Source organism: Euleptes europaea, chromosome 1, assembly GCF_029931775.1.
Source record: "Euleptes europaea isolate rEulEur1 chromosome 1, rEulEur1.hap1, whole genome shotgun sequence".
Classification (NCBI taxonomy): Eukaryota; Metazoa; Chordata; class Lepidosauria; order Squamata; family Sphaerodactylidae; genus Euleptes; species Euleptes europaea.
Window position 1 is genome coordinate 47472034 of NC_079312.1, and position 23061 is coordinate 47495094.

Consider the following 23061-nt stretch of genomic DNA (forward strand, 5'->3'; position numbering starts at 1 on the left):
TCTACATAAGAGTTTATTTGGGTATGAAAGACAGGTGAATCAGGAGCCCTTAATTTTTGCCAGGGGTTGTTGACTCGCTTTCCGTTCGCCCCTTTGAATGCTTGCTTCTAAGCAAATTGGAGATTGGAGTGCACTAAGGAATTGTTACCCATGGTAACCCCATTGTATAGGCAGGCCCAATCAGTACGGCAGGCGGAAACGATGCTTAAATTACAGTTGGAGAGATGATAAGCACAGCTGCTTGTACAGCACTCCCCCCCCCCAACAAAGACTGGCACTGCTATTTGAAGCAGGAGATAGAGAAAAGAGGCTCCTTCTTTAGTGATATATTTCCAGTAGCCAAAGGCAGCTGGGAGATGGAGGCAGAGGCTCGGGCACAGCTCTATGTAAGCAGGGAGGAAAAGGAGACGGCTGGTTATGTTATGCCTTCAGACGCTTTTCGATAGCCAGAGTGCCATGCTACCCTACATGCCGATTTCAGAAAGGCTAAAAGAATAGTGACAATGTTGTATAACCTCACTGTTTATATATTTATGCAACACGTGTCACTGCAAATAATCACAGATGTTATAGAACAAAATAACCAGCACCTAGAATAATTTAGAATAGAGTGCATAATGGCATCCATTGCTTCAAGGTATAGTATTGGCCTACTGGCTTGGTGATGGTAGAAAGTGCCATGAAGTCGCAGCTGACTTATGGCGACCCCTAGTGGGGTTTTCAAGGCAAGAGATGTTCAGAGGTGGTTTGCCACAGCCTCCTCTGTGTAGCAAACTTGGACTTCCTTGGTGGTCTCCCAACCAAGTACTAACCAGGGCCCACCCTGCTTAGTTTCTGAGATCTGATGAGATCAGGCTAGCCTGGGCTATACAGGTTAGGGCCCTATTGGCTTAGCTGGCTTTAAAGGGGTAGTGAAATTCATGGAAGATGGAATTATTAGCAGCAATTAGGTACTATGGCCTTTATTTAGGGTTGCCAGGTCCCTCTTTGTCACCGGTGGGAGGTTTTTGGGGAGCAGCCTGAAGAGGGGGGGTTGGGGGAGGGGAGGGGCTTCAATGCCATAGAGTCCAATGGCCAAAGCGGCCGTTTTGTCCAGGTGAACTCATCTCTATTGGCTGGAGATCAGTTGTAATAGCAGGAGATCTCCAGCTAGTACCTGGCGGTTGGCAACCCTACCTTTATTCTTAGCAGCAGTTTGCGTCTGAGTGTTAGTCGCCAGAAGATAGATGTGGGGGGAGGCTGTTTGTGGGCTTCCCAGGGCATCTAGGTGCCAGCGGTGTGAAACAGGATGCTGGAGCAGATGAGCCCTTCATCTTGTCCAGCAGAGCTCTTCTGATGTCCTTAAGGGGCTGTGGAAGAAAACAGCCACTGTAATTTAGCATTCAAAGAATTGCCTTGGTTTTGAAATGTTTCAAGCAAGGATCATGTTTAAAATGTTTTAAACAAGGATCATGTAGGGGAGGGGCTGTGGCTCAATGGTAGAGCCTCTGCTTGGCATGCAGAAGGTCCCAAATTCAATCCCTGGCATCTCCAGTTAAAGGGACTTGGCAAGCAGGTGATGTGAAAGACCTCCGCCTGAGACCCTGGAGAGCCGCTGCCAGTCTGAGTAGACAATACTGACTTTGATGGACCAAGAGTCTGGTTCAGTTTAAGGCAGCTTCATGTGTTCATGTGATCAGTAGAGAAGAACTAAATGGATGGTCAAGGCACATCATAGCCATTTATAATTTTGAGGCAAGTTTATAGAAATCATTAATTGATATTTGTAACCAACCTTGAAATATGAAAGGTGGCCAGAGAAACTGGGTGGGGTGGGGATCAGACTTCATAATTAAGTTGCTGCTTCTCATAATGTATTGACAACGTAAGTGTAATATGTTTGATTGCTGTATGGCTACACAACATCCAGGCACATTTGGCTGCCCTGATTTGGCTTCTGTGTTGCCATTTGTTTCCTGCTACCGTAAGGTCATTAAATAGATCTTTTCACTTTTTCAAGTCCTTGAAAACAGATTGGTAAGCTTTCTCCTTGGGGGTGATTTGTAAATTGCTTTGCAGAAGGCTTAAGCTTGTGATGAATATGGCCAGAAAAAGTTTCATCAGAGTTACACCTGGGTGTCATTTTTCATCAGGTTGTTTCAGCCACTCACAGAAATGCAATATGTCAAGCTATATCATTGCCTGGTTTCTAGAAAACATTAACTGGTTTTTTTTAATGGTCACCTTCACAGACATTTGGCATTTGTGGAGTTCAAGTAAATGAGTGCTTAAAACTCTTCCTCAATTAAAAAGGAACAGTTTTTTTTAGTTTTTTTTTTAAGAAAATCCTTCCAAAAGAGAATGACTTCATAGCTTTCCAGCCTTGGTTGGGTTGGCTTAATACTGAAAGCTCCCAAGAATGATGATAAGAAAGACGGTGAGAAGCTTCCTCCATAGGATGCAGAGTAAACGGAGCTTGATAAAAGCAGTAGCAACCATTGTTTGGATTGTTTTAGAAATAAATCCTACCAGTTCTATGCAATTTAAATGGGAACAGAGATAGTCCGTCTCCTGCTTTTCATACAGGTGAGTCACTGTAGATGAATGCTACACAAATGCAGAAAGATGAAGAATATGGGATCAGATGTGACCTAGAAATTGCATCAGATCTGAGGCACATTTCTTACTTTATCTGCACAACATCACATACTATGGGATGTCCAAGGTATTAATTGGCTATTGTTGATTGTTTCTTAAAAGGTATTGGAGCACACCTATTCCTGCTTTTATGTATAAAGAACATTGTGGCAGATTGGCAATAACTGGTAGTTAAGCAAATGGGAATTACATCAAACTACGTATGGATTAGCTCTCTTCCTTTGAATTGAGTGCGTTAAGTGACACGGTCAGTCAGTTGAAACCAAACTCATCCATGTACATCTTGGATTTCTGTTTATTTGTTGTTGTTGTTTTTAGTTGGTACCCAATTCATGGATGAGGTAGTTCCACAAAAATATATACCTATGCTGTATTCCAAATCTCTTTTACACTGAGTCACTTCTCTCTGTTCTGCAGCATCAGCACACCAATGCAGTATCTGTACCATTCCCTGGATCCTTGTACGCTAATGTTATATACCCAGTGTCTTCTTGTTCAGTTTGAAACAGACAAATCATGGGTACATGCTGGTAGTACGTTCAAATCAGGCCTGAAATGGGAAGGCCGTTCAGAGTGTGAGACTGAAACTGTGCTTGTGACCATTCCTTACTATAAGCTAAATACTACATCTTTAACCACTCCATTAGAGTCTCTGGGGAATCTTTCTGAGTCTCTGGGGGATGTTTTTTTAAGGCAGAGGCACCAAATTTGCAGCATAGCAAATGGAGGAAAAATGGAGTCCAGAAATGATTTGTTGTCATAAGATAACAAAAACCATGCTGGATCAGACCAAGGCCCATCAAGTCCATCAGTCTGTTCACACAGTGGCCAACCAGGTGCCTCTACGAAGCCCACAAGCAAGACGACTGCAGCAGCATTGTCCTGCCTGTGTTCCACAGCACCTGATATAATAGGCATGCTCCTCTGATACTAGAGAGAATAGGTATGCAGCATGACTAGTATTCATTTTGACTAGTACCCATGGATACCCCTATCCTCCATGAACATGTCCACTCCCCTCTTAAAGCCTTCCAAGTTGGCAGCCATCACCACACCCTGGGGCAGGGAGTTCCACAATTTAACTATGTGTTGTGTGAAGAAATCCTTCCTTTTATCTGTTTTGAATCTCTCACCCTCCAGCTTCAGCAGATGACCCCCCTTCTGGTATTATGAGAAAGGGAGAAAAGCTTCTCCCTGGCCATTCTCTCCACACCATGCATAATTTTATAGACCTCTATAAAACTCCCTTAACCGCCTTCTTTCTAAGCTAAACAGCCCTAAGCATTTTAACCGCTCCTCATAGGGCAGTTGCTCTAGACCCCTGAATCATTTTGGTTGCTCTTTTCTGCACCTTTTCAAGCTCTGCAATATTCTGCACACTGTTATCCTTAGCTAGGCTAAAACTAGCCACCCCTTCACACAATGGGAAAGTAATCTGGCACTGACAACATCAAACCCACCCACCCACCTATGTCCCGAGTACATACGCTCTGGGCACCAAAAAGAGGGAAGGAGACACTGCAGAAAAAGTTTTGATTTTTAAAGTCTGTGTCATTTTAAAAAGGAAAGAAAACTTGTTGTGTGGTGCATGTGCTGTTAGGGGCTTCTGAGTCTGGTGGCCATGTGGATGCACAAAGACAGAGAACATGGATGGAGGAGAAGAGGTTAACACTATAGAATGTGAATGGATCAAGCATTCCTCTAAGTCAGTGGTTCCCAAACTTTTCAGGCCACCCCCCCCCTTTGTTCCACAAACTAAACCCCAACTCCCCCTACCCTATCCAACAACACAGTTGAAGGGGCCCACCTCTAGTGCCCCTTCCCGCTGCTCCCTTGCCTCTTAGTGCCCCCCTAGGTCATCCCCCCCCAGGGGTGGTACTGCCCACTTTGGGAACCATTGCTCTAAGTTATTGTTCATGGGGTGAGGGAGGAATAACTCATTTTCTCACATTCTGTTCTGCTTCCAAGATCTAAGTGAGTGGAGTAAAGCTATAATTCCATAATATAAGCTTTTGACGTGAAATAAAAACAAAGCAACGGAAGAAAATAATTACTTGAGTCTACACAGAGTGTTAAATGAAACTGATAGTATTGGGTAGTTGGAAGGGAAAGCGGTGGACATGTGCAAGAAAGAAGAATGATGGCTGAGAAGGTCAGGCAAGTTTCAGAACTTCAAGGAAGTGGCAGTTAGCTTGACAGGCATATACATTTGCAGCTAACAATCGGTGTAGATCTTGTGGTGTGAGAGAGAGCGATTATGGACTACGGCAGAGACAGATTTCTGAGACTGAGGGAAAACCTGACAGAGTAATGGAAGGTAAGCGAGAGACAAAAGTGATGAAGGAGAGATCATGCAGTCAGAGAAAAATAAAAGGGGCCAAACTTTTAAAAGGAAGATGGAAATGACACTGGCTGATAAAAAGCCATAGAGGAGCAGGGCAGTAGCAATTAATAACAGTGTGAAAATGAATAAGAGCAAATGAAATGTGAATGCAAATATAGAAAAAGAGTTGACATCAGGACAAATAACTCAGAAAAAAGTAAGGAAGAAAACTAGCAACTGTAGACATCATGGATGGGGGATTTTTTAAACATTCATATTTTGCTGCATACCTGAGCATGCAGAAACCACTGTGTCTGTGACTGACCCATTTCGCTGCTTTGTTGATAGGAAGTTGGCAATCAAGTACATTATTAGGGTAACAAGCCAGATTCTTGCAAGGACAAATCTCCTCCACCTCACTCACCCCGATTATATAATCTCTTAGCGATCAATTTTCACATGTCCCTTTGGGTTTTTCTTCTTCTTGAAATGATTTTCAGCTGCTCTCAACATTTCTTGCTTTTTTTAACATGCTCTGTCTTTCAGACAATTTCTTTTTTTAAAAAAATCGATTAGTTCACAAATTCATGTTTTTTCTGCATGACTAGGAATTCCTCAAAGTATGTAGAAACCCTTAGCTTAATCTATGGTCGGCTTTGTTTTGCTCCCCCACCCCGCCCCCAAAGTTGGCGCCAGACACCCATTTTAATATTCACAATAGTAATGGAAATAATAATAATGTATACATAGCACAACTGTAAATGAACAGAAAAAGGCCACTTAACGTGTGGAAAAGTAGGAACATTGTGAATGTGATCAGATTTATTAGGGGAATATAAATGTGTGTTCATTAAACAGAAATAAAGTTGTAGAAAACTGTTATGTGGCAGTTTATTGAAGAGTACAGCCAATGAAATGCATGCACACATGCACTTATTTTATATGCATTTTTTAAACAGATACGTTCAGGCAAACATTTCAAATGTGAGGAAAGTAAGGATCATTATAAACCATGCTGGCACAATAGAAAGATTATTAGCTGCAGGATATCCAAAACTTTAGCAAATTCTCTAACTGGTTAAGATCTGCTTTCTCAGCACTTCCAAGAAATATTAATCACAATAAATACATTTTGTTGTTGTTGTTTCTGTTGGAACAAAATTAAACACTTTTTCATTGCATGAAAATATTATTTTTGAATACAGGAATCTATATCCTGATTTACAATCTCGGCCAGCCTGTGGCCAATTGCATAATTTAGATCCATCAGAGGCATCTCCTGTAAAAGCTTTTTTTTCTCCCACTCATGGAAAATGGAGTTGCCACTTAATCAAATGTGCCGGATACTCAAGCTTATTTCTCTGCCCCAGCCCTACCAAAAGGAATCAACAGCAACCAACCACACCCCACTGAGACCTCCATGGTGACAGCCCCACACACACCTTGCAGGACCCTTCTGCTTCCCTCTGAGCCACGGGGAACTCCTGCACAGCAGGCAGAAAGGCAAGCCAGTTGCCTGGGAACACTACAGCTAGGGTTGCCCTCTCCGGGTTGGGAAATGCCTGGAGATTTTTGGGGAGCGGGGCTTGAGGAGGGCGGGGTTTGGGGAGGAGAAGGACTTCAATGCCATGGAGTCTACCTTCCAAAGCAGCCATTTTCTCCAGGTGACCTGATCTGTATCAGCTGGAGATCAGTTGTAATAGCAGGAGATCTCCAGCTAGTACCTGGAGGTTGGCAACCCTAACTACAGCACAGCTGGCTCCCAACAGCTCGAGGCAGGCTGAGCAGGAGGGAGGCACCTAAGGATAACATCAGCTGGCATCTGCTGTTACAAGCTCAGCAATGGCCAAAGAGGCAGGAGAGGGGCATGCAAGCATCCAAAGATGCAGATGGTGGCTTAAAGGGGGGAGCTTGCCCTCTGGATGCCGAGCATTCTGGATAACTGAGTACCAGATAACAAAACTTGTATTGTAATTTAAGAATGAAGTAAGTAGAAAATTTAGAAATGAACCCGAACTGCTTGGGATATGTGTTGGGCTATGAGAGAAATGTGAACAGAAATGATGGGTTGGATCCCTTTCATCAGTTGGGTCCAAAGTTCTCATTTCGACTGAGTCTCCTTTCATTGGACTTCAGTCCTCTCTGATGGAGGAAGTCTTTCTTAATTGGATGAAGACTCAACAGGAGAAAGTTGAAAATGTAGTTTATGAAAGTTGGGGGAAATCAAAGGGGTTGGAGCTAAACACTATCTAATATAACAACCAATAAATCAATTTTTATTTTATATTGTGCACAACTGTATTTAAAAACACCGGGCCTAAAATACAGGCTCCCTAATAAGCACAAAAATAGTTACAAATATTACCACACATAACAGTTGATAAAATGGCCGAAATCTGACCAGACGTGTTTCGGCCTTTTACAGGCCTTCCTCAGTGGTCGTACATACACAATTTCACAATACACATCCTGACATATACACAAACGTTGTACAAAACTTTCTCGTTTTTTAGATGATGTCAGTGTTGCATTTGCTGTTGTAGTGACTGACAGAATTAGAATTCTTGGCAGGTGTAGGGAAGAAGAAGGGGGACGAGGACTGCCTTGGCAACAGAGCTGTGACTGCATTCATGTCTAGTGGGACAAATCATGGCTCTGAGTGATGAATTCTGAACCTGCTCCCTGCTGGCTGCTCTCTCTGTTTTGGAAGTTCATTAGAAAAACTTTTCGTTCTATTCATATTCGTGAACGGGCGCTCATTAAATCTTGTCAAGTGGATAAATGTTGATTCCTTGTGCCAAAGAAGAAACTGAGGAACAACGCAATTAATTTACTTGCCCAAAGTGACACAGCACATCATTGAGAGGTGGCTGTAAGTCGCTTGATATTAATCAGAAGACTTTCCGTTACCTTTCGTCAGTTTGAATGAGTCCCTGTAAGACCAGGGCAAGAAATTACAGGTTACCTCCTGTATTCCACCTTTTTATGTGGGCATTGTTCGTTTGTAAACACTGTGAAACATATGCATATATCTGTAATCCGTTGCCAGTAGTTCCAGTGTTTGTTCCAAGATCAAAAATTCTTACTTTTATCTGAAATCGCACATGGTATTTCACCAGAAAGAAATGGAAGTTAAACACTTGGATCCACCAAGAAAAGGGTAGAGAGTTTCAACCCCCCCCCACACACACACACACACAAGAAGTGACATAATTCTATATTGCTGCTTGCCAGCAGACCTGCAGGAATAGGTTTTCTGTATCAGGGCTTTTGCACATTCTCGTTTTCCTCCCTTGTAAGTTCCTGTTTCTTTGCTGGGGGGGGGTTCGGTTTTGCATGTGTTTTGCTCCCTCTAGTGGTCTATTAAATATTACACAGGTTTATGTCTGCATATTTTCCTGCAGATTCTTATGCCAGACATAAACGTGTGATATCAAATTGACCACTAGAGGAAGTAAAACATGTCTGGAACGGGGAAACCCCAAAGGAACAGGAACCACAAGCAAGGAAAGTGAGAATGCAAAAAAGTCCTCAGCTTTGTGTGAAAGCAGGTGTTTCTCATGATCATTCCCTTCTATGGGGGACACTGCATTTTCTTCCTTGTTGATATACTGTCATTTCTGTGTAGCAGTGCCTTTTGTTTGATGTCACCTGTGAGCAAGATCACTCCGCCCCTTTAATTTTTTAAGCTGGTAAACACACGCATGAGAACAAATCTATGTACTTTTTCACCGTCACATGTGACACAGCAGACCTACTCATATTCGCCTGTTCCTCTTTTTATTAATACTGGAGTTCTCCATACTCCTGTCTGTGGAACCTGGTAGACAACCGCGTTGTGCCACTGCTGGGGGTTAGAGTGTCAGACCAGGAGCTGGGAGACCCAGGTTCGAAACCCCACTCTGCCATGGAAGCTTGCTTTGCAACCTTGGGTCAGTCATATACTCACAGAGTTGCTGTTGTGAAGAGAGAGGAGAGGAGAACAATGTAAGCCGCTTTGGTTCCCCATGGGGAGAAAAGCAGGTCATAAATGAAGTAAATAAAATAAATACATGTAGAAATTCCCTGTGTTGCTGATCACTATGACCACATATCTCAGAGTTTCTTTTTGTAGCTGCACAGCTCCCCGTTCCATCACTTCCTTTCTCTCCCCTTCACCATGGATGTACAAGCTGGGATTTGAAGGATACAGAAGGGGTAGGAAGGAGGAGTTCCAAGCTATTTGATTTCAAAGACTGCTTAAGTGTCTCCAGACTACAGAGATCAGGATATGGCAGCTTTAGAGGGTGAGCTCTGTGGCATTACACCCACACTGAGGTCTCCCCTTCCCTGAACTCTACCTTCCCTAGGCATTACCTCCAAATCTCCAGGAGTTTCTCAAGCTGAAGTTGGCAACCCTATCAATAAATGAACAATTGAACCATAGTTAAAAGTTTTTTGTTTGTTTTTTACTGCAAACAAGGATTGGTCTACTAAGCACCAAATGAAGTCATTGTAACCTTTGGCCCATGCTTTAAATATATGGTTTCCACAGAGATGCAGTCTCTAATGTGGCACAAACCTCTTTAAAGGTGAGAAACTAGGCGACTCTGTATCCATATTGCATATGACCTAGCTGCTAGTGTCCAGAAATACTGTTGATGATTTAAAAAAAAAATACATCTGTTTTGCTAACCAGATACATTGGAAACCCCATGAACAATGTTACAAATTTAAACAAATAATATTGAACAATTTCTCTCAAGGAAGGCTGGGGATCATTTAATGATTCTATTCAGCATCCTTTCATAGAACTGCAACTTCTGTTTGGATTTAGACTGTTCCATACTAGATGATCGAGATGTTAATTGATGCCTGTTTCTAGACACACAATACTAATTCTTTTAAATGCTTCAGTGATTATCAGTTGGTTTCATGCTCAATCCAAAGTTTGTTTGTTTCTTGCTTGCTTGCTTGCCTTTTTACTTTAAAGCCCTAAGTGGTCTAGATCCAGTGAACTCCACAAGCACTGCTTCTTCCTTGAGGTTTAACATTAGCCAGGGGGTCTTTGCTCAAGTGCTTTCATACCCTGAAACCTGCTGAGAGGCTGCTCTCTTTTGAGAGACAGAACTTTCAGCCCATTCCTGGACGGGGGGGGGGGGCTGAAGCTCCTTTGGAGCCGGCGTGACCATGCGCCAGGGTAGGTGCCAACTCATCACAAAATAAAGTGGTATCTATGCCGGTGCAGGGGCAAACACCCCTGCATCTGGTTGCCCAGAAGGGAAAGCCCACGCCGGTGGCGGGGGGGGGGGCGTTCCTAAGGGTGGAACTGCCTTTAGGCAGGTTCCACAGCCATTTTCTCCTCGGGAATGCCCCCTCGAGCGGTGATGTTGCTGCTCCTTTTTTGGTGGCGCAGCCTTGCTGTTTTCAGTGGGGCATTTCTCCCCTTTTGCTTTTAATTTTTTTTTTTTTTTTTTGTCTCCACTGTGGCCGGGAAGCCTCTGAGGAGGCAGCGTGGCTCCACTGCTCCCGGCTATCACAGATCTACCCCCCCACACACACACACTTCAGGATTGCGCTCTATGGACCTATCTTCCAAGGGAAGCTATTTGGCTGATTTCCTTCTATCACACATGGAGGACATTTCTTGTTCAGAAGGGTTTTTGTTTCCTGTTGGTGGAATTTGATGCCATTAATGACAACTCTTCATTCATTTATTACATTGTCAGTATTATATAGTTTATCGATTTATTGTATTTTTATTATAAGTCACAGAGAACAACCTTCGGCTTCCTTTTGCTACAAATTTAAATACCTAAATAAATGGTACACTGTGTTTTTATAATTGCTGTTTTCATTTTTGATATAATCTTCTTTGAGGGATGTCTGAATGGCCTGATCGAAATTGTATAAATTAATACTAGGTACTGGTTGAGGGCCAGTAAACTGAAGCTAAATCCAGATAAGGCAGAGATGCTACCATTGGTCACCATTGGTCACTAGCCAAACAGGGAGGGAGGAGTCAGCTTGTTTTGGACGGGGCTGCTCTTCCCCTAAAAGAGAAGGTTTGCATCTTAATTCCCAGGCAACAGGAACTAGTTTGCATCCCTAGCTATACTCAGCTATTTATATTTTTCAGGGCAGTTAGTGTTTTTTCCCCCTAACAGTTTTGCAAAGTTTTCTTCATGAGTGATGCATAACAATAAAACCTATCACACTAGTATAATAACCTCAAGCTGTGTGTATGCATATGGATGGTTTCAGAAGATACATCAAACAGATAAAAATTGCTCAAATCTTTCTTTGTGAAGCTTTTTGCAAGCATCCCTGCAATCAATACACTTCCAACTCAAGGCGAAAGCAGTTATCACTGAACACATGTTCTTTTTGTTGGCTGTATATTTATTCTTACTTTGTTGACTTGACTTGGCTTCAGTTTTACCTCAGCAGGGTATGTACCTGTCACCTTCTTGTATACATATATCTTGTGAAAGCTAATGCCACCTGTCGTTGCATGAGCCTGTCAGAGTAAAGCACTTCTGCGTCCAATAGGCTTCCTGTAGATTTCATTGGGAGAAAGTTAAAGTGTGTGCTCTACAATGGTCCCCAACTTCGGATAGTTTGTGTCCTTTATCGCTATGACGCCATGATATGCTTTTGTCTGCTACCAACGCAACCACCATTCTGGAACTTGACTGGTTGAGGCTTCTACTGGTTGAGAACACAATGGTTGTAAACAAAGGGAAATCCACTGCAAAGAAATCCGCAGGGAATCGGTTGCATACATTAATATAATTGCTTGTATTTGGACGACAAGGTGGTTGAGACAGTTTGGTTGACTTCCTGATTTTAATTCCTCACGTTCTGTGCTGCAACAAAGGAGTGATTCACTACATGCGCAATTCTAAGGGTGGTGGTGGTGAAGAAGCGGCTGGGGATGGTGCAGCCTTCTGAGTGGCTTGCTGCCAAGTGCAGCAAGCCGAAATACCTTTCTCAAGAAAACCGCATGAAACTCTCCATTGAGTTCCATGGGGCTATGCCTGCCTTTTTGCAGACGTAACTTGGTGCCTGCAAAAAGGGGTGTACCTGGGCTAAAAGGGCTTAGAGGTCTGACTAAAGTTAGTTCCGCATACAGGAACGCCCCTTCTGATGTTGGTGCGAACCCTTGCACTGTGAAAAAATTGCTGGGGAGGCAGCACCTGTGCCAGAGCCTTGCGTTGCCATGCTGCTCCCTGGAGCCAATGTAAGTTGCCCTACGCCGCCATTAGTGCCCACTTAGCCAGTGCAAGTGGCACGAATAACAAAGATATGAAATATGTCCCTTCGATCAGCCTCTGTACCAGAGGACTGGAGAATGGCCAATGTAACACCCATTTATAAAAAAGGTTCCAGGGGGAACCCAGGAAATTACAGGCCAGTTAGCTTAACATCTGTTCCGGGTAAATTAGTGGAAAGCATTATTAAAGATAGAATTGTCAAGCATATAGAAGGGCAAGGTCTGCTGGGTAAAACCCAACATGGCTTCTGAAAGGGTAGGTCCTGTCTCACTAACCCCGTGTTGGCGAACCTATGGCACGCGTGCCCGACCTGGCACGCGTAGCCCTCTCTGCCGGCACGCGGGTAAGTGGCTCGGGACGGGACCGAAAGTCCAGACGGGCGAGGCAGCGACGGATGGAAGAGGTGGAGAGAGAGCCAGCCCGCTTCCCAAGGGACGGGGCGAGGAACCGGCAAGCCGACAGAAGACGGAGCGCAGAGACGCGGCGGCGCGCTGCCGCACCCCAGCTGTAGCCCCGCCGCCCGGTCGCGCCTGCGCCAGTCAGAGGACTTGGCTGGGGGCGTGGGGAGGAGGGCAGGATGTTTCAGCCCTCCCTCTAGTCCCGCCCCCAAGACCTTATTAGGGCTGAAACATCCTGCCCTCCTCCCCACGCCAGCAGAGGAGGCTCCACCCCCACCAAAAGTCGACCACGAAGCCTCTCCTCACCACCCCATTTCTGGTTTATTCCCCACACACACACAAGAGAGGTGGTGTGTGAGGTAAAGCGCCACCCTCCCCCTCCCCTCACAGCGCGGCCGGGTTTTGAATGCGCGCTCGAGGGCCGGCAGCGCCAAGGCGGGCGGCGAGGAGGAGGTCGGGGCTGGGGGGGGGGAAGCAATGTTTGATTCAAAACTCTGCATGGGGGGTTATTGGCCATTTATGAATGGGAGGTTTTGCATTGGATTTGCCATTCAGATGCACATTTTCCCCATCCAGATCCTCAGAACTCAACAATAAGCCCCCCTGCAGAGTTTTTTTTTTCAGACGGAACCCTCTGAATATAGAGCAGGTTTTGCTTCATATATTTGCCTTAGGGTTGCCAGGTGTCTCTCCCCCAATCATTTACCTCTTTTCCTGATGGTTCAGTTACAAATATCAAGTTTCACTTTGAAGAAGAGTTGGTTTTTATATGCTGACTTTCTCTACCACTTAAGAAAGAATCAAACCGGCTTTCAATCACCTTCCCCTCCCCACAACAGATACCCTGGCCATTTATGCATGGTCAGTTTTGATGTTCGCTAAAAGCTCTTTTTTAAAATGCAAATTTAAAACTGCCTATTCACGGTCTCGAAGCAAAAGGAGAAATTCCACCCCTCCCACTCGCCTGCTCCTTTGTTCCTGTTTGCATAGCCATTAGCATGTGCATAGCTAACCCGCCGCTGTTATTTTGCATGGTTCCTTCAGGGGGATTCTTCAGGTTAAGTTGCCGTGTTGGCACTTTGCGATATATAAGAGGGTTTTGGGTTGCAGTTTGGGCACTCAGTCTCTAAAAGGTTCGCCATCACTGCACTAACCTATTAGAGTTTTTTGAAAGCGTCAATAAACATGTGGACAGGAATGAGCCTGTGGATATTGTGTATTCGGATTTCCAAAAAGCTTTTGACAAAGTCCCCCACCAAAGACTGCTAAGCAAACTTCATAGTCATGGGATAAGAGGACAAGTCCTCTAATGGATTGAGAGCTGGCTGAAAAATAGGAAACAGAGAGTAGGAATCAATGGTCAGTTCTCCCAATGGCGGGATGTGAGCAGTGGGGTGCCTCAGGGATCTGTGTTGGGACCGGTGCTTTTCAACCTGTTCATCAAAGACCTGGAGTTGGGGTTAAACAGTGAAGTAGCCAAGTTTGCAGATGACACCAAATTATTTAGGGTGGTTAAAACAAAATCAGACTGTGAAGAGCTCCAGAAGGATCTCTGCATACTGGAAGAATGGGCATTAAAATGGCAAATGAGATTCAATGTGAGCAAGTGTAAAGTGATGCATATTGGGGCAAAAAATCCCAACTTCATATATATACTGATGGGATCTGTGCTGGCAGCGACAGATCAAGAAAGGGATCTTGGGGTGGTAGTGGATAGCTCAATGAAGATGTCAACCCAGTGTGCTTCTGCTGTAAAAAAGGCAAATTCCATGTTGGCCATAATTAGACGAGGAATAGAGAATAAAACTGCTGATATCATACTGCCCTTGTACAAATCTATGGTGAGACCACACTTGGCATACTGTGTACAGTTCTGCTCAGCACACCTAAAAAAGGATATTGTGGAGCTTGAGAAGGTGCAGAAAAGAGCAACCAAAATGATTAGGGGACTAGAGCAACTGTACTATGGGGAGCGGTTAGGATGCTTAGGGCTGTTTAGCTTGGAAAGAAGGCGGCTAAGGGGTGACATGATAGAGGTCTATAAAATTATGCATGGTTTGGAGAGGGTGGACAGGGAGAAGTTTTTCTCCCTCTCCCATAATACTGGAATGCGAGGCCATCTGCTAAAACTGGAGGGGAAGAAATTCAAAACAGATAAAAGGAAGTATTTTTTCACACAACACATGGTTAAATTGTGGAACTCCCTGCCCCAGGATGTGGTGATGGCTGCCAACTTGGAAGGCTTTAAGAGGGGAGTGGACATATTCATGGAGGAAAGGGGTATTCATGGCTATTAGTTAAAATGGATACTAGTCATGCTGCATGCCTATTCTCTCTAGTATCAGAGGAGCATGCCTATTATATTAGGTGCTATGGAACACAGGCAGGATGGTGCTGCTGCAGTCATCTTGTTTGTGGCTTCCTAGAGGCACCTGGTTGGCCACTGTGTGAACAGGCTGCTGGACTTGATGGGGCTTGGTCTGATCCAGTAGGGTCCTTCTTATGTTCTTATGAATGCTGGCATAGGAGTCACGGCAGCTCCAAAGGCCATTCGCCCTCCCCCCCATTAGGATTGCTCTGCCCGGGTTGGATCTTACTAGCTTTTCTGCTATCACAAAAGGGATAAGGGGCAGCCCCAAACCCATTTAGCTTTTGATCCATACAGATCTCACAATCCCTGGCAAGGTTTTTTGGATAGTCCAGGCCCATCCTCCATCAAGTAGCAGAGGAAAAGCTGGTAGGAGCCAATCCTACAGCCGTAACATCAATATGTAAACCCTTCACTTCTACACTATGCACAGTACCAACTTAGTTAACTGTTCTCTGAATTGGCAGTGCAGACAGTAAAATAGTGAAGCACTTTACTGCTGTAGTTATTGCTAGACTAAGCTATTACTGTTTGAGATTGTAAGTGCAAACCATGAAGGTTTCAAGTCTGGAAAGCCATATGAAGCGCCTCTAGCTATTAAGACCATGTTTTAATTGCAGGTGTTTATTTCTACTTAAGTCTAATAATGTGTAGGGTTTTCGCCAGATTATAAATTCACTGGTTCCTTTTCTGTCCTTTGTTATTTACAGATCCAACACGGTTTATAGTCGCACCTAATAGCATGGATGTCACTGCTGGTGAAAGCATTCTTCTGCCTTGCCAAGTGTCTCATGATCACCCACTAGATATTATGTTTACCTGGTCATTCAATGGACGCCTGATAGACTTTGAAAAAGATGGGGATCACTTTGAAAGAGTTGGAGGGGTAAGTATTGATATTAGTAATCTCACAAAGCTATTCACAATGTATTCTAGTCATTGTAATGATGAAACATCAAATTTTAACTCACTGTAGAGCGTGTTTTATATTTATATATTTATTTATAAGCTGCTTTCCTCCCAATGGGAAGCCGAAGCAGCTTACAACATCATGCTCCCCATCTCAATTTTATCGTCACAACAACCCTATGAGGTAGGTTACACTAAGCACGAGTGACTGGATCAAAGTCACCCAGAAAACTTCCATGACAGAGAGGGGATTCAAGCCCAGGTCTAACAAGCCACATAGTGTCTGAAGAAGTGAGCTGTGACGCACGAATGCTCATATTTGCCAGAACTTTTGTTAGTCTTTAAGGTACTATTAGACTCTTGCTCTTTTCTGCTGCTACAGGCAGACTAATATGGCTACCCATCGTGATCTAGCTGTATAGTGGTTTGCATCCAGCAAGATCAAAACTGGAAAAGGCACAGAAGAGAGAAACTAAGAGGTTGGGCACCAGAGTCTGGGACTTTTCAGTCGAGAAAAGAGACGACTAAGGGGGGACATGATAGAGGTTTATACATTTATGCACAGTGTAGAGAGAGTGGACAGAAAGAACTTTTCCTCCCTCTCCCAAAATACAAGAACTCGAGGGCATCCAGCGAAGCAGTAGATTCAGGATTGACAAAAGGAAATGCTTTAACACAAGTGATTTAAATGTGCAGTTCACTGACAGAGGATGTAGCAATGGCCACAGGCATAGACAGCTTTAAGGGGGGGGGTTAGACAGATTTATGGAGGAGAGGTCTGTCAGTGGTTACTTGCTGAGAAAGAGTTCCAGAATGGCACACCACCCTCAGCCAGTTCCTTTTCAACCCAAGCTGTGGACTAGAGGGAAACCAGCGCCCCCCCCCCCCCGCCATGCTGGACCGAACCCTCAGAGGCAGGCTACAGGAAACCGCTTGATAGCTACCTGGTTTATAGTAAAGATAGACCCATCCCCACCAGGGTCCTTTTTGTTTCTTCCCCCCTCACCCAGGGACAAGTGACCCTTCCAGTTATATGTCTGGGAGCCTGTCTTAGGTCGTTTATGCATGGGAGTTTTACCTGAGGTTCGTTGCTCGCTGGACCCACACTTTCCTGTTGGGAATCCATGCACCAGCAAGTCTCCAAGCTCAAATCAAGTCCCCACCCCTTTAAATGCTGCTTTGTAATTTGTAGAGCTTACTGTGAGAGAAAACTCCCCCCCACACACAATAAACCCAATTGTTGCATAAAGCATTTTAAGAACAAAAACAAAAACGGAACAATCTGAAAGGGGGGGAGAAAAATCCAAGCCTCAGTTTTAAAAAGCCTTTCTTCTGCTCAGAAAGCGCTCTGAGGAAGCAGGAAGCATTTGAATCCTAGGTTGATACCTGCACACATCGTATCTGAGAGACATATACAAACCAGTATTACAACTAGAACCAATCTGACCAGATGTTTGAGTAATTGGGAATAGATTTTACAATCTATAAACATGCCTGGTTTGATTTGAACTGTTTGTATATGTATTTATTGATTTATTTCTGTTTGTATACTGTATGTATTTATTTCTGTAAATGTGTGCAGGCTTAACATGGTTTTTATTAACCACTGATGCAGGCCCAATAGGCCGAAACGCGTTTGGTATGTAGTTACAGTTATCAACCCTAGGAAATGCCATTGTGCTATTTTAATGTTTTTAAATATTTTTAACCTTTACATAGCACTTCGAATAAATTATATTTTCAGTATTTACACACACACACACACACACACACACACATATATATATACCTTGGGTAACCAGCTACTAGAAGGGGTACACTCACGGGTGCAGCCAAGGCAGGTCATCCTGCATGAAGGTTGTCAAGCTGTGAAAGAACTTGCCCCTTTGTCGTTCAGGAGAACAGATACCTGTTTTCAGCTTTACAAGGAATGCTGCCATTTCAACACTGAGTTGTAGCTAGGGTTTCCAGCCTCCAGGTACTAGCTGGAGCTCTCCTGCTTTACAACTGATCTCCAGCTGATAGAGATCAGATCACCTGGAGAAAATGGCTGCTTCGGCAATTGGACTCTATGGCATTGAAGCCCCTCACCTCCCCACACCCTGCCCTCCTCAGGCTCCCCCCCAAAAATCTCCAGGTATTTCCCAACCTGGAGGTGGCAACCCTAGTTGTAGCGGCCACACAGCTGCTACAGGAGCCTCATTATTTTCTCCAGCAAGGAAAAGGGAGATATCTTATTTCTCGTACTTGGAAAAAATGGTCCATAGTTTAAAGAACCATGAAACAAGTTCCATAAGGCCATGACATTTTAGACATACGATTAATGCACCGCAGCCCACACTGCTACATGGCAAACTGCCTTTGAAAAGTTAAGATATTTTGAAAGCAACCAGTGACATGGCATGGAGGACAGCTGTTTCAGAGGGAGCAAATACAAAACTCCACTGAGCTAGTAGAAGATTCTTTGGGGGAGTCAAAGGTCCTTTATGCATGGGTACTTTGACTCACATTCACCCCCAGACTGACTTGGTTGTTCCTTGGAGTTATGCATGAGTTTTCTGTCCCTCAGAGATGACCTCATACCCAGCCCTCGCAAATTCCCGATTCTTCAATCTCCCCTGAGATCAGCTCAGGTCAAATCATCCTCATCTCCATGCATAATCCAAAGTGTGGGACAGCGGAGCTGGGGGGTGACTTTTTTCTCACAGTAAGCACTATAGCCAATTGCAAAGCAGTGTTTTAAGGGGTGGGGACTCACATGCTTCCTGCTTTTTGTCTCCCACCCAGAGTTCTTTCTGAGCAAACATTTGCCTCACACAGTAATGGGTTTTAAAACGCTTGGGTTTCTCTCCCCCCCTCAATTCCTTTTTAAAACCTCCGTTTTGGGAAATTGTTTTTAAAACGGCACTTGGGTTTCCACTAGGGCAAGAGGGGAACTGGATGTTTGCCAGGTTAGTGCCTATCTGCGTGAGGCGCTCCCCGGCCAGGCCCCTTGGCACGTTTTTTCCCCCTCATTTGCCCCGTGCCTGAAGTCATGTGTACGCAATAAGACCAGACCATGGTTTGTGGGTAAAATGGCACAACTTTATTGATTGCAGCAGCAAGGCATTGGCATGGCATGGGGGCGTTATCCTTCCATCAACCTGCCCCCTCTGCAAGCCGATGCTCGCATCCCCCAGCACCCCTGCTGGGCCCGTTTGAGATGGCAGTTAAGGGGCTCACGCGGACGGTAGCCCGCTGTGTGGCCCCCTGCCACTTGAAGGGAGGCTGTTCCAACAGCCCCTGGCAAGGCATGCCCTCTTGACGGCCCCACTTAGCAGCCCTCCATCCTGGCCTGTCCCCCTCCAGCCTCCCCCAAAATCCATTACAGGGATCCTCCACATTGGGAAACGAGGCTCGCAGGCCAGCTTTTCCAAAAAACTGGATCCGGCCCCAATGCCAAACCGCCCTAAGTTGCGCTGCAGAACCTTGTCCCGACCCCCTTTAAGATAGCGGTGGGTGGGCGGGTGAACAAAGGAGGGAGCGGACTGAGCTCAGCATGGGCGGGGACCTCCTCCCGTGTGGGGAATCTGGGCCTGACTGGGCTTTCCCCCAGGTCCGACGCCACGAGGCACCCGCGGTTGGGAGCCTTGCGCCCCCATTGGCCCGTTTAAGCAGGCCCCGCCAATCAGGGCGGTACACTTGGCTCTCCTCCCAGCATCCGCCGTGACGCCGAATTCCTTCGCCACCGCTGCCCCGCCCCGCTGGAGGAGCTCAGCTCAACCTCTGCGCGCCGTCAACTCTCCCCTTCCAGCTCGTCCGTGCTTCCAAGAGCCCAACCCGGCAACCTGGGGGCTTTTGTGAGTCAATGCCCCATTTTTCTCACAGTAAGCACTACAGCCAATTATAAAGCAGCGTTTTCAAGGGGCGGGGACTGAGACGCGTCCCGATTTGAGCTGGGTGATTTTGCTGGTGCATAGCATTTTTAACAATTTGCAACAGAAAAGTTTGGTTGAGTGAACATCCAACCCCAAGTAAAACTCCCATGCATAAAAGACCTAAGAAGCTCTTTAGGTCCCTGACCTTATCTAGTTGAACCTGCCCAACAGTATACAAGATTGTTTGAGTCTCTATCTCAAATGCAGTTTAGTCAGAAAAAGGCAGGCTTTGGTCTTATCTGTCATTGTTCCTCCTCCATCTTTCTGCTCCTTATAAATATGCTATTAAGTTGCACTTGCCTGTAGGACACAGCAGGGTGGTATGCCATTGCAGCACAAAGATACTATAATGCTTGCCTTCAGAAGTACGTTTTCTTTGGCTTTTTATAAGTTCGTTAAACTCTTTTGATAACACTGCATTTTTGTGTTGCAAATATTTAATCATTTTGAACATTTATAAATTTCAGTCATCTAAAAAAGGCTGAGCTTAAGAAATAATGTCCAACAGCAAACCCCTGGACCCTGTTCACCCTTTCCTTACCACCTGCCTCTACCTTGCCTGAGTAGAATTTTGACGGGTAGCCGTGTTAGTACATCTGTAGCAGTAGAAAAGAGCAAGAATCCAGTGGCACCTTAAAGACTAACAACATTTCTGGTAGGGTATGATCTTATCTGAAGAAGTGAGCTGTGACTCACAAAATCTCATACCCTACCAGAACTTTTGTTAGTCTTTAAGGTGCTGCTGGACTCTTGCTCTTTTCTGCTGAGTAGAATTTGTAGGGACAAAAAGTAGAGTGGAGAATTCTACCTCCGTTTCATTAATTTTGTGAAAAAGCAAAATCCGTTCAACTGAAAACGCCTGTAATGCTTATATTACACTTTTGGTTGGGAAAAAATGCGCCATTTTACTTTTCCCTCACAGCACCTCTGTACAATTGCCCTCAGCCATTTTGAAATGGGGAGCTGAGATTGGAAGCAAGTAATTTATTCCAGGCCACCTGGTGTTAGCTGTCCCAGGTCTGAGACGTTGGGCGACAGTGTTTCCACCCTGAAAGCAGGAGAGAAAATTGCAGTTCGAAAGCTTTAACTGCTATCCTCAACTGTCAGACAGGTGAAGACTAAAATCTGTGCAAGATGAAACACATCACTTAAGAGTTCCTCCCTGCAGGGTGCCCAGCTGCAGCCACAACAGCTGTTGCTAGCAATTATACCGAATAGTGCCACGAAACCCAAAAATATGCGCTATATTAATAATCCTCAATTAAAAGCCTGGAATTGCAATTTTATTCTTAGGTTTCTAACCGGTTAAGCACTGTATCCGATGGACTGCGAGGGAACATTTTTGGAGCCATGCGATCGTGCAAAACTGTAATTTAGTTCCGTACAATTGCTAATCAGACATGAGCGTTTGGCATTGGGAAAAACAAACTGACTGTTGTTCTGTGCCCGGTGATGCAAAGTTTCCTTAGAGAGTGTTGTCCCCCTGACCTTTTAATGCAAAACCGGCAGGCAATCGAAAACGCTGGCTGTGGCAAGGACTGCAGATGCCTCATCATTTGGGCCGGTGTTCTCCTATTAGGTGGAAGTAGGCGGAAGGCAGACATCTGAATACCAATGAAGGCTCCAAATTGGAAGTCTGGAGCATGGCGGAGTGGAGCCTGCCTGACTCGCATTTTGTCAAATCACGTTTTGTGGTAAACGGTTTCACTGACCCGGCGCTCCTGTGTCCCTGAAAGGAAACCCTCTTTCCAGCCTTATCTCCGAGGGAGACTCACGAGATTTTAAAATGGGCCACACGGCTTGCATTACAAATGTTTTCATCATCGGGTGTAAAATAAATCCATCAGTCTCGGTGTCCTTCGTGTGATAATGATGTTTAGAGCTCATTAAAAAGTCATTGTAACCACTCTCCCCTCCTTTATCAGCAGGATTCAGCTGGTGATTTGATGATCAGAAGCATCCAGCTGAATCATGCCGGAAAATACGTCTGCATGGTGCAAACGAGTGTGGACAAGCTATCGGCTGCTGCAGACCTGATTGTAAGAGGTATTTGAATTTTGTTGCTGTTGTTGTTGGAAACTACTGTTTGCACTAACTGCTTGTGCGGATAATAGCCTAAAGCGCAGTTTGAAAGAGTTTGCTATCATTCGGACTAGTAAACCATAAGGTACCACAGATTATTTTTTCTTTGGGCAAATGGTGAGGCAAAAAGCAATCGTATATTGTAACAACCTCGGCTAATAATTGAAATATTGCTGCCAGTGTTCATCAGATGGAACTTGGTGTGTCCTGTAGCGACTTTTGATGGAACAGCTTGCTTCATTGGTAAACCTGAGGACTTCGTGTGCGCACAAATTGCCCGTAGTCCCTCCTGGAGTGGGAAATGTGTGTGCACACTCCATATTTATGCAGTGTTTTCCCTTTTATGTTCTCAGTCAGGGGCTATGGAAGGGTCAAGCGGCAGAAACTTAGGTGAAAGATGTTCACCTTCTTTTGCATTTGTTTTTATCTTGCTTTTCAGTCAAATACTGGCTCCCAGCAATCAGAAGTCAGTATAAATTACAATCACAGTTCAGTATACATTTTCACTAGGGCAGGGCTTCTCAGTTGGCTGCTTCATGTCCTGGACTCAGAGAGCTGGAAAGGGCCATACGGGCCATCTAGTCCAACCCCTGCTCAATGCAGAATCAGCCTAGAGCATCCCTGACAAATGTTCATCCAGCCACTGCCAGTGAGGGGGAACTTACCACCTCCCTAGGCAGCCGATTCCTCTGCTGAACTACTCTAACAGTAAAAATAAAATCCTAATACCCAGCAGGTACCTTTTTCCACCCATAATTTAGACCCATTGTTGCAAATCCTGCCAGTATCATCAAGGCAGGGCAGTGCTTCTCCTCCATTCTGTTGCTGTCGCATTCCTCTTTCTCTGATGGGAAAGATCAAAGGGAATACCACCTGTGCCCCCATTCCCTTCAGCTGCCTCCCAAGAACTTCATAGCCTTAATGAATGCGATGTGTTCACGGCTCTGTCATTCATTTCCATGTGGACCATCACAAGTGAGTCATGATCTCTAGTAGGTTTGATCAGTTTTGGCATCCGGTCTGCAATACAGCAACACACCTCTTAGACTAGAGGGTCAGGCCTGGACAAATGATTTCCATACCCCTCAGCAGAAAGTCACCGATGACTGACACTTACCATTTTCTTCTAATGCCATTTCTTCATATCTCCATCCCAACATAAGACCATAAG

The 23061-nt window shown here is 44.8% G+C and overlaps 1 protein-coding gene across 2 annotated transcripts in view; it reads left to right on the forward strand.

The window, feature by feature from the left end:
* The window catches only part of LOC130482862 (contactin-4), a 611972-nt gene that overhangs the window by 561803 nt on the left and 27108 nt on the right, over positions 1-23061 (forward strand). The window contains exons 14-15 of one of the 2 annotated variants that reach the window (XM_056855739.1): positions 15693-15868; positions 21734-21854. In XM_056855739.1, coding sequence (XP_056711717.1) covers positions 15693-15868; positions 21734-21854 — 297 coding nt within the window. The remainder of the gene's footprint in view (positions 1-15692; positions 15869-21733; positions 21855-23061) is intronic. The other variant, XM_056855747.1, reaches the window with a different exon arrangement.